At 41.0% G+C, this 10,798-nt stretch overlaps 1 protein-coding gene across 8 annotated transcripts in view; it reads left to right on the top strand.

Moving 5' to 3' along the window:
• The window catches only part of Nxpe4 (neurexophilin and PC-esterase domain family member 4), a 247,174-nt gene extending 237,692 nt beyond the window's left edge, over nt 1-9,482 (top strand). For 4 of the 8 annotated variants that reach the window (XM_076925056.1, XM_076925057.1, XM_076925058.1 and 1 more), the window contains one exon: nt 305-9,482. In XM_076925056.1, the coding sequence (XP_076781171.1) occupies nt 305-840 (536 nt within the window). In that variant the 3' untranslated portion in view covers nt 841-9,482. The remainder of the gene's footprint in view (nt 1-304) is intronic. The other 4 variants (XR_013107553.1, XR_013107551.1, XR_013107550.1 and 1 more) reach the window with 4 other exon arrangements.
• Nucleotides 9,483-10,798: the final 1,316 nt, after the last annotated feature.

Consider the following 10,798-nt stretch of genomic DNA (forward strand, 5'->3'; position numbering starts at 1 on the left):
CTATCCTCAGATAAGGTCAGCACAGAGTTAGCAAGTCCTACACAACACAACATGTACACAACTGTTCATATCCAGGAAAGCTGAATTAAATGCCAAAGCCATTCCCCATACAATTCAATCTGCATCACTGAAGAAGGGCAAAGTACCTCATCATAAAGCACTTTCAATTCTCAAAACCATTCCGTAGTCAGATATGATACGTTTATAGGACTCTAAACACCAGCTCTTTTCTCCTGTGTTTGTGGCTAATTGATCTTCGTAACTGTATTCTCCTTTTGTTTTGGGATTGCCTGTTTGCTGTCAGCGCTGAGGTCCGTGGACCTGCACGAGACTGGGAAACTGCAACATCAACTTGCCGTGGACTTGGATGAGAAAATCAGCATCCAGTGGCAAAAGCATGGTTACCCTCTTATTGGGTCATTGGTCTACTCAGTCAAAGAAATAGAGAACATTGCACGGATAATTGACAGAACTGGAGGAGAGAAAAACACAGTCATCGTCATTTCTCTGGGCCAGCATTTCAGACCTTTTCCCATTGATGTTTTTATCCGAAGGACCCTCAATGTTCACAAAGCTCTTCAGCGTCTTCTCCTGAGAAGCCCCGACACTGTGGTGGTTCTCAAAACAGAAAACACCAGGGAGGTGAACAGCGATGTGGAGAGGTTTAGTGACTTCCATGGTTACACCCAATATCTTGCCTTAAAGGATATTTTCCAGGATCTCAATGTGAGTGTCATTGATGCCTGGGATATGTCAATTGCATATGGCATAAACAATGTCCATCCACCAGAGGATGTAGTTAGAAGTCAAATTAATATATTCTTAAACTATATTTGCTAGCAAACACATAACTTTGAAAGTCACTCGTTGATCTTAAAAGATACAGTGAATCCTACAGCAGTGCCAAGTGCCAGGATGTCCCAGTTAATCCAAGGACATAATCTGTATTATGGTCCATATGGTCCACCCAGTTCAGCCTAACAAGGCATTCATATACTGGCCTTCTGCTCAAAATTGAAGCTCAAAAGAATTAAGGAAAGGTCCAAATTTTTATATTAGAGCCACATTGTTCTTTGTCAATTGAAGTTAGGATTCCTGTGAATAAGACCTTCTTGTTGCTGTGAGTTCAGGACAACGAAGTAATTTTGATAAAAATTCTTAAAATGTCTTTGATTCAATTTGTAAATATTTGGTTGATAATTTTCACATCCATGTTCATCCGGAAAATTGATTTGTACCTTTCTCTCTTAGTCATGTCTCAGAGTTTGACATCAGGCTAATACAGCCTTCAAAAAAAAAAAAAAATGACTTGGGTAATGTTCCTCCTGGCTGTAGTTTGTGGAAGGTTTTGAGAAGTGTTTTGGTTAGATTTTCTTTAAAAATTTCATAGAATTCAGCACTAGGTCTGGGTTTTTTTTTTTTTTTTTTTGAAGAGAGACTTCTAAGACTTTTAATAACTGTTTCAACCTCATTGCTTATTACAGATCTGTTTAAATTGTTCTATTTTCTAGATTTAACTTTGATAGGACAAATGCACTTAGAAATTTATCTTTCTTCTAGGTTTTCCAGCTTTTTTAGATATAAGATTTTGTATAAACAAAAACAAAATATGCCCCAAAACACCATCATGAAACCTAATATTTTGTACACTAATTTTAGAACAAATAAAAATAAAATTTCTAAATGAAAAACGTATTTTTAAAAAGCATTAATAATGCAAAATATTTTAGTGATTTTACTTTTATATATTAAATACAAATTTATAGTTTGTTTTTCATAAATATATTATAAATTATATTCTTTATATTTCCTTTTTGTGTTCGTTGTTTGTTTTTCAAGACAGGATTTCTCTGTGTATCCCTGACTGTCCCAGAACTCACTCTGTAGAAGCAAGATGACCTTGAACGCAAAGATCTGCCTGCCCCTGGCTCCCGAGTGCTGGGATTAAAGGCATGCACCTCCACTGCCTATATCTTTTATATTTCTATATTATCTTTATTTATTTGGAGAGGAGATATATGCCACAGTGTACCTGTGGGGGTCAGCAAACAGTATTTAGGAGTCAGTTCTCTCTTGCCACTATGTTGTTCCCAATAATTGAACTCAGGGTATCAGGCTCACTGACCTTAAATGAAGAGAGATGATTAAAGAGGTGGCTCAGAGGTTACTTGTTGCTCTCAGAGGACCCAGGATTGATTTCCAGCACACACATAGTGGCTCAATTTCTAGAGGTGTTGCAAGATACTTGATCACACTGTGGATGGCAAGAGTGTGTTAGTTACTGGGGAAAAAAAAACTGTTTCTAGTATGGTGTGGCTCAGACCTTATTACACACCCTTAATCCCTCTGATTAGAATACAGATATGCCCTTTGTACACACCTTTAATCCTGAAAAAGGAAGGTAAAATTAGTTTGTAGAAGGAAGCAGCCATGTTTGAAAATGATGTCCAATTGGGTGGCAAACAAAGCGATAAATCAGAAAGATTTGACAGAATAGCATGTGTCCAGTCTCACAGGAAGAGAGAGGAAATGGTAACCACTTAAGAGAGCAGTGCAGAGGCAGTGAGAGAAGAAGATAGTTTTACCAGGACAGCTGTACAGAGAGACAACAAGCTAGACACAGGTGAAGATAGAATGAGCCAGAAAATGAGAAGGATCAGAAGATTAGAACGCATTGCCAAAGTTAGTATGAGGCCAAGCAGTGCAGTTCAGGAGAGGCTGAGAGAGAAGCTGGATTGAATCAGTTATCCTGGAGAGGAGCTTGAACCAGAACAACTGAGTTGGCCGGTCAGCAAGACTTCAGAAAGAGCTAGGAAGGGGTGAGTTTATTCAGCAGGAAGTCTATAGGGTGAAAACATTCTAGGCTTAGATAACATTGTACGAAGGCTAGCCGCTTCCAGGATCAGGCGGAGATTAGCCAACAGAGGCAGTAAGCCTCTGAGGCAATTACCTCATGAGAATAAAAGTTTCTATTACACAGGGGACCTGATACTCACTTCTGGCTTTCACAAGTACCAGGCGTGCACATGATACACAGACGTAAATGCAGGCAAAACCCCGATACACATAAAAATTTAAATTAAATCACTTTTCTTGCAATCAACAGTGATATTAAGATGTCATATCACCTTGGTGAAGGACTCATAGAAGAACTCTTTGAATAGATTCTCATTTCTTTTTCTACCATTAACTACCAGTTGCAGGTGATTTTTACATGCTAGGTTATCCCACAAAGTCATAGAATAGCAGAATACTAAACAAGGCACCAGCATCTCAAAAGCCCTGACTCTACTCTCCCATAGAAACTCTATCCATGAGATTCCTGTTGCATCTATAGCCTTCTGAGAACAAAATTTGAAAGCAGCATTGTAACAATAACAAAAATTCATGGTCAGCAAAGACCACCAACAATTTGTTAAATATAGTCATAATAAAAATATTAAGCCCGTGCAGGGGCAGGGTGACCCAAATGAAAAGGCATGCTAAGACGTGCCCAGACAAGTCCAAACAAGCCCAAGTGAGTAGTGGGCCATCTGGTGTTTACTTTTCTCTCCCCCTTTCTGAGAAGTCCAAGGTTTCATGGTCAAAAATAACCAGTTATCCTGCCAACTCACACGTAGCTACTTCTGCAAGTTGCTGATGTTTGAAATATCCAATCATATGTAAGCGTGCCAAATTTTCCCACTCCCCCCAACCCCTACCCATAAATATCTCAAATTTCCTGGCTTCTGGGCCGGAACCTCTATCTCCTGCGTGAGATATGTTCCGGCCCGGGGGCCCTCATCATTAAACCTCCTCTGCAATTGCATCAAGAAGGTCTCTCGTGTGTCCTTGGGGCGTGCAGGTCCGGACTTGGGTGAGGGTCCCCTTGCGGGGGTCTTACATTTGGTGCATGGGCCGGGAATTGCATGACCCCAGGACTCACGACAACCCCTTGGAGGTAGGTCTGTATGAGTGGAGTGTATCTGAGTGCAGCGCTGCTGTCTTTGTCTCTGTGTTTTGGTTTCTGCTGCTGTCTTTGTCTCTGTGTTTTGGTTTCTGTGTCTGTGCCATGGTTTCGGTTTTGGGCAGCCGTCACTACAGGCCGTCAGGACTTAGTGACCAGCGGTAGCTGACATGCGGATCAGGCCGCAGGCTGCAACCCTGGGGGACGCCCTAGAAGAGCTGGGGGAAGGTTCGAGTCCTTTCCCCAGCTGGAAGGTCAGGGGATCTGACCGTTGGATTTTAGGGGGAAGGTTCGAGTCCTTCCAGAAGGTCAGGGGATCTGACCATCAGGTTTCAGGAGACGGAGTGCTCCTACACGGGGAGAAGATGTGGAATCCTTTTCCATCTGGGGTTGCGACCAAATGTGGTTAAGTGTTGTTTATGCCACCCGTGGCAGGGGTGAGCTACCTGTGTTATTTGTTTTATATGTTCTTGAACTCTGACTGACGATCGTCATTTCTTTTCTTTTCTTCTGGACTGAAACTACTGTGTAAAACATCCTGAGTTAAACATCCTGAGTTAAAAAGAGATAACATGACCACCGGCAGAAAAAGAGATGGAGCAGCTGGTGAGTGCTGCTGCAGAGCAGTGAGACAGGCAGGTCCTGTCCCACAGCTTGTAGCCAAGAAAATTCTGTTTCTCTGCTGTTAGCGGAGGCTACGGAGGAGGTAGGGTGCAACAGCTACCTAATTGGGTGTGTGTGGCTGTGCAGGGGACCCCAAGGTCGCTGCTGTAACAAATTGGCAGCTTTCCACCTGCTGCCTACGAAGATAGGTAGAGCCCCGGTGATAAAAAAAAAAAAAAAAAAAAAAAAAAAAAAAAAAAAAAAAAAACCTGGCGGAGGAGAATGACATCTTCCTTGAGCCATGCTGGATAAAACAGCCTCAGCAAGATTATTCACCTGAGAGTTATAATTATTTTTTAAAAAGAGAGAAAAGAACTGGTTAAAACTGCTTACTTAATTTTAGTTTAAAACTTACTTGTGAGGCAGTCTTAATTTACACAAGAAAAACTGATAATTCGCCCTGCTCTGTGGCCAGGAGAAGGACACTAGCTGAAAGAACCTTGAAAAGAATTTACTGTTTTCATAAGCAGCCCTTGGAAGGGGGCCAGCAGTTTTTTGGCTTCTGTAATAAGAAAGTTGATAGTGGTTTTTCCCAGTTTAATAAGTGAAGGAGTGCTTTTTTCTTAAATTACAACTAAAAAGTTACAGGCTGTCCTGAGTCAGAAAAATACATATAGGCTTCGGTTTTGATAGATTTTCTAGCCATTGCTGTCTGAGATAATTTCATTATTTATGGGAGATATTTATATGAGATTTTCATTAAGATTTGGTTCAAAGATGAGAGTTCAGACAAGATAAAATTGAAAAAGTGATAAAGACTTGTGCTCATATGTTAGATATAAAATGTTTACTTTCCTGTTCTTGCTGTGAATCACTTCTAAAACAATATTCTAATCAGAAATAACTCTTTAAAAGGTTTTTATAGAACTATGACCCAAGTTTCTATTTTGTTAAAAGTTAAATTCAGATAAGTGTCATCTTAATAGTCCTTGTTGTGAAATACTGTGGATAAGGCTATTCATTCTGATTTGGTTTCTCTCTTGGAGCTTCAGAGGTGAGCTCACATTACACCTGTGGACAAGGTACTGTTTGCAGACTGAATTAGGTTGTGGTCTCTAGTGTGATGTGAACAACAGTCATGCAGCCTCACAAATACATTAGTCTGTACAGAGTTCTAAAAGACTATTTACTGCTTTTGCAGGTGATCAAAGTAATAAATAAGATAAGAGCCTTTCTTCCACAAGACCCTTATAGGTTCTGGTCTTCAGGAGTGAAGAACAAGAGAGGACACTGGAAAAAGAATGTTCCCTCAGACATGGGGACCCCATCAATTGATCAGGATGTGGTCAACAGTGGGTTACAGAAGGTAAGGGACACCCAAAGGCCCACGCCAGATCCCGTTGCACAAAGACACATGAGGTTAAGCAGGGATCAGATAAGTTACCCTCAGCCTTTCTAGACTAGCTCATAGAAACATTCTGTCAGTGTAGACAAGGCTTCAGAGGCTAGAGAGACTACAAAATGAGTCATTGAAAGGTTTAGGAAGTATACTATACTATATCAGGGAAAAAGGAAAAGAGTAAAAGAAAAGAAAGATAAGATAGATGATATCATAGACAGGATTAAAATTATTGGCGGTAATAGCAAGTGAGAGAAGGTTAAGGAGTAGAGATAAGTTGCTGGGAAAGTCTAAAGAAAGGAATAGAGAAGAGATTAGAAGATAAAATGTTTACTGTAAGTTGCTGTGAAAGTCTAGAGGAAAAAGAGTGGAGAAGATAGAAAGTCTAGAGAAAGAGGAAGAAAAAGAAAGGTGACAGGAAAGAATTTACAGAAAGCAAAGAAGAGGGACTCCAATCAAAGGGAGATAAGAAACCCCTTGAAAAAAAGACCAGTGTGCACATTGCAAGTAAAGGAGCCAGCTTCGGGGTCCAAGAGGGCCCTAACAAATAGAAGCCAGGGCCAGGAAATCCCAGGCCTTGAAAAACACCCCAAATGGTGAAGATATTAGCTCTGTGTGAAGACAGCGATTAAGATAGACAGGGTCCTCCTCCAGGCCAATGGGCCAAAATATATTTATGGACTACCCAAAAATGGTGGACTAAGAGATGGGCTGGGTATCCCATTCATTTATGGTCATCCTAGACTGTTCCTACCCTCTGTCGGGTTGAGACTTACTCCCCAGGATTGGGGCCCAGACAGGCTGCAACTAACTGACAAGAATTCACGGGTAGAGGAAAGGCTTCTCCTACTGACTCCAGCAGGGAGCCGAGGTAACCTGCTTTACAGACGGGAGCAGTTTTCTCCATGCTGGTCAGAGGCAAGCCAGCACTACTGTGGTGGACACAAATGTCATCTGAGCTGACTCCCCACCCCTGAGATCATCAGTGCAGAGAACAACCTTGGAACTTGGGGCTGACAAGAAGACCAACATCTGCATGGACAACAGGTATGCTTTTGCCACAGCCCATGTCTGCAGGACTATATACCAAGAGAGGAAACTCTGATGAAGCCAGAAACTGTGAGTACTCGTTGCCCAGGACACCAAAAGGGAGGAGACTCAGTGGCCTGAGGTAATAATTGGACAGATCAAGTGGCTTGATACGGGAGCCTGTTCCAATTGTGGGCCTAAGAGATGGCCCCCACTTAAAAACAGAATAAGAAAAAAAAACTCAGATTGCTAGCCATCTTGCCAACTACTATCTAGAGGAAAAGAGACAATGGTGCACACAAGAAGGGAGAACTATACTCCCCAGAAAGCAAAGGATTTACCAGGCTAAATGCACAGATGGACTCTTAAGATATGAGTACAACCAAGCAGCTAAGAGATTTAAAGCGTATAATAGACTTCAGGTTTTGGGCTAAAGAAATAATAAGATAGTGTAGGATATGCCAGCAAGTAAAGGCTTATGAGACTCAGAGTGAATAAGAAAATACCTAGAAGAGAACAGCCTAGAATAAAAGTTTTCCCGGGGTTTTCAAGTGTTTGAGATAATTAGATCAGATAACAGACTTGCTTTTGTTTCTAAGATAAGTCAGGAATTGTCAGAAATATTAGAGACTAATTAGAAGCTCCACTGTTTATACTGTCTCCAAAGTTCAGGACAGGTAGAGAGAATATACAGAACCCTAAAACTAAGTTCCCCCTGGGAACTGGCGCTGGCTAGAGTGTTCCCTTATCCTTATTCCATACCCAGAATGTCCATTTTGTGTGAGAAATGATTTTTCAGGCTACTAAGAGACTGTTCCTGGAGCTGTTGATCATTTGACCTCCTTGAAGTTCACCATCACCACCTGTGACTGATGCCAACTGGAAAAGATCCAGATGCCTGAACAACCCCCTACTCTTTAGCTCCATGTCTTCTGCTATTCTACAAGGCTAAAGAACTGCAGGCCTTGACTCCTGAGACCACCCCAGAGGCACAGGAAAAATGCTGCCTTGGAGGGTGGGACTTAGCGTGTACACCCAAGGTTAAATGACAACTTGTGATTCCAAGAGTGAGATCGAAATGTGAATTCAGAGTTATATAGATTTGTTCCTTTTACAATTTCTCTTTATATATGTGTGATTATATGTATATGTAAAAGCCAGAGGACAACTTTGAAAGTGTGTTTCAAAGAAAAGGAAATGTTTTGAGACCCCTGGTCAATAGAATAGAGCCCAAGGAGCCCTGATAACAGATACTTAGTTCCTAAGATTGATAAATGGTGAGTTTGCAGTTCAAGATTAACCCTTTATATATCTACTTCTGTCTTTGATGAGGTCAAAGATTATTGAGTACTTGTCTAGCTAGTCTCCCAGGTTTACTACCATCCTGAAGGCACTTTTGAATGTGAGTTTGAGATACACTCTAGACACTTCTGCAGAGAGCCTATTTCCTTGACCCTAGCTATCATACTGGGACTTGGAGTGGCTGCAGGTGTGAGAACAGGTACTGCTACACTAATACAGACACCCCGTTATTTCCAATAGCTAAGAGCTGCCATTGATATAGATTTGAGAGCCTTAGAACAATCAGTATTTCCCTCTCAGAGATTGTTCTACAGAACAGAAGAAAATTAGACTTGCTGTTTCTTAAAGATGGAGGACTGTATGCAGCCCTCAAAGAAGATTGTTGTTTTTATGCTGATCACACTGGGGTAGTCCGAGACTCAATGCAGAGACTTAGAGAAAAGTTAGATAAAAGACAGAAAGAAAGAAGGACTCAACAAGGTCAGTTTGAGTCCTGGTTCACCCACTCTCCTTAGATGACAACACTGCTCTCTGCTGTGGCTGGTCCCTTGATAATTATTTTTTTATTTTTGGTTTTAGGCCCATGTGTCATAAATAGATTTCTAGCTTTTGTTAGAACTAAAATAGATATTGTTCAATTAATGGTATTAAGAAAAAGAGATGAGATTATAAGAGACAAGATAGAAGATACTGATCTTTAACTTTAAGATTAAAGTTATTTCAAACAAAAGGAGTAGGGAATGTGAGAACAAAATTTGAAAGCAGCATTGTAACAATAACAAAAATTCATGGTCAGCAAAGACCACCAACAATTTGTTAAATATAGTCATAATAAAAATATTAAGCCCCTGCAGGGGCAGGGTGACCCAAATGAAAAGGCATGCTAAGATGTGCCCAGACAAGTCCAAACAAGCCCAAGTGAGTAGTGGGCCATCTGGTGTTTACTTTTCTCTCCCCCTTTCTGAGAAGTCCAAGGTTTCATGGTCAAAAATAACTAGTTATCCTGCCAACTCACACGTAGCTACTTCTGCAAGTTGCTGATGTTTGAAATATCCAATCATATGTAATCGTGCCAAATTTTCCCACTCCCCCCAACCCCTACCCATAAATATCTCAAATTTTCTGGCTTCTGGGCCGGAACCTCTATCTCCTGTGTGAGATATGTTCCGGCCTGGGGGCCCTCGTCATTAAACCTCCTCTGCAATTGCATCAAGAAGGTCTCTCGTGTGTCCTTGGGGCGTGCAGGTCCAGACTTGGGTGAGGGTCCCCTTGCGGGAGGTCTTTCAGCCTCACTGTCCAGGAACAGGAGTGACAGAGTGAAACACACTGGGCTAGAGTTCAGAGACTTTGGCCCTTTTACAGGCCTTAATTTTAAGACTTTGGATAAGTCAGGTCAACTCCCTAGGCTGTGGCTTAGACCAAATGAAGGACTTAGTCTAAGATTTGCAATCACAAAACTTTTTTCTGTATAGCTGTGGTTAGTCCTTGGGACACTGTTTAGAGATGCAGGGGACAGGAGTTGGTGCTGGTAGGCTGAGAACAGGTTCCATTGCGCCTCTTCAAAGAGAATATCAGGCACTTTACCTGTGTGTGTGCCTTGAAAGAGTAGCTCTGTACCTTGATACATTCTGAAAGCCATTTTGATTACTTACAATCAACAACATTGATTACCACCAATTAAGTATTCATTTGAACAGTTGGAGAAGGCAATGGGGTTTTCATCAAGTCCTTCATTGCTACACTCTTTAACTCTGCACCTATTCACTGAACCTCACAAACTATAGGACCCTGACCTACTCTCATTGTACCTGAACAAATACAAAAGTAAACCTTAAATCTGTGTTTCTTATATTAAGGATTAAGGGCAGGATATAATATATTCTTTGTATAACTGGGAGGGAATATAAGGTATATATAATTTTTTGTATAATGCCAGGGAATCATTATTCAAAGTCCAAGTGTATACTGGGAGGAGGGTAATCTCAATAACACTTATTAAGACACTAACACGTTCCACACACTGTTCTAATCTTTAGAAATATTGTGAGGTCTGGAGAGATAGTTCAGCAGTTAACAGTAGTAACTGTTCTTGAAGCTCCCAACCCCCACATCAAGCCTCTCACAACTGCCTCTAACTCCAGTTCTGGATGACCTGACACCCTCTTCAAAGGTGCACACAAACTCATTAGATATATACACATACACGTAAATAAAATGTCTTAAAAAAAAAAGGCACTTGAAATACATCAAGACTTTACCAGCTAATGAAGAGAAGGGGTAATTAACAACAACAACAAAAAGATAAAAAAACATTATGTAATGATTAAAAACAAAACACTATGTCCTCTCTGGCGTGTGCCTTGGTGTCTTCCTTGTTCAGCTCACATTTGAGCAATCGTGTTGGTGAGGCTTTCTGAGTGTAGCTTTTGACATTTCTAGGAGACACAAGCTCCTAGCAAACTCCCTGAGTAAAAGGATCTGTGTGGTAGATGTATCCACTGGGACTGGCTCTACAGCCA

This window comes from Arvicanthis niloticus, chromosome 26 (genome assembly GCF_011762505.2).
Source record: "Arvicanthis niloticus isolate mArvNil1 chromosome 26, mArvNil1.pat.X, whole genome shotgun sequence".
In the NCBI taxonomy this organism is placed as follows: domain Eukaryota; kingdom Metazoa; phylum Chordata; class Mammalia; order Rodentia; family Muridae; genus Arvicanthis; species Arvicanthis niloticus.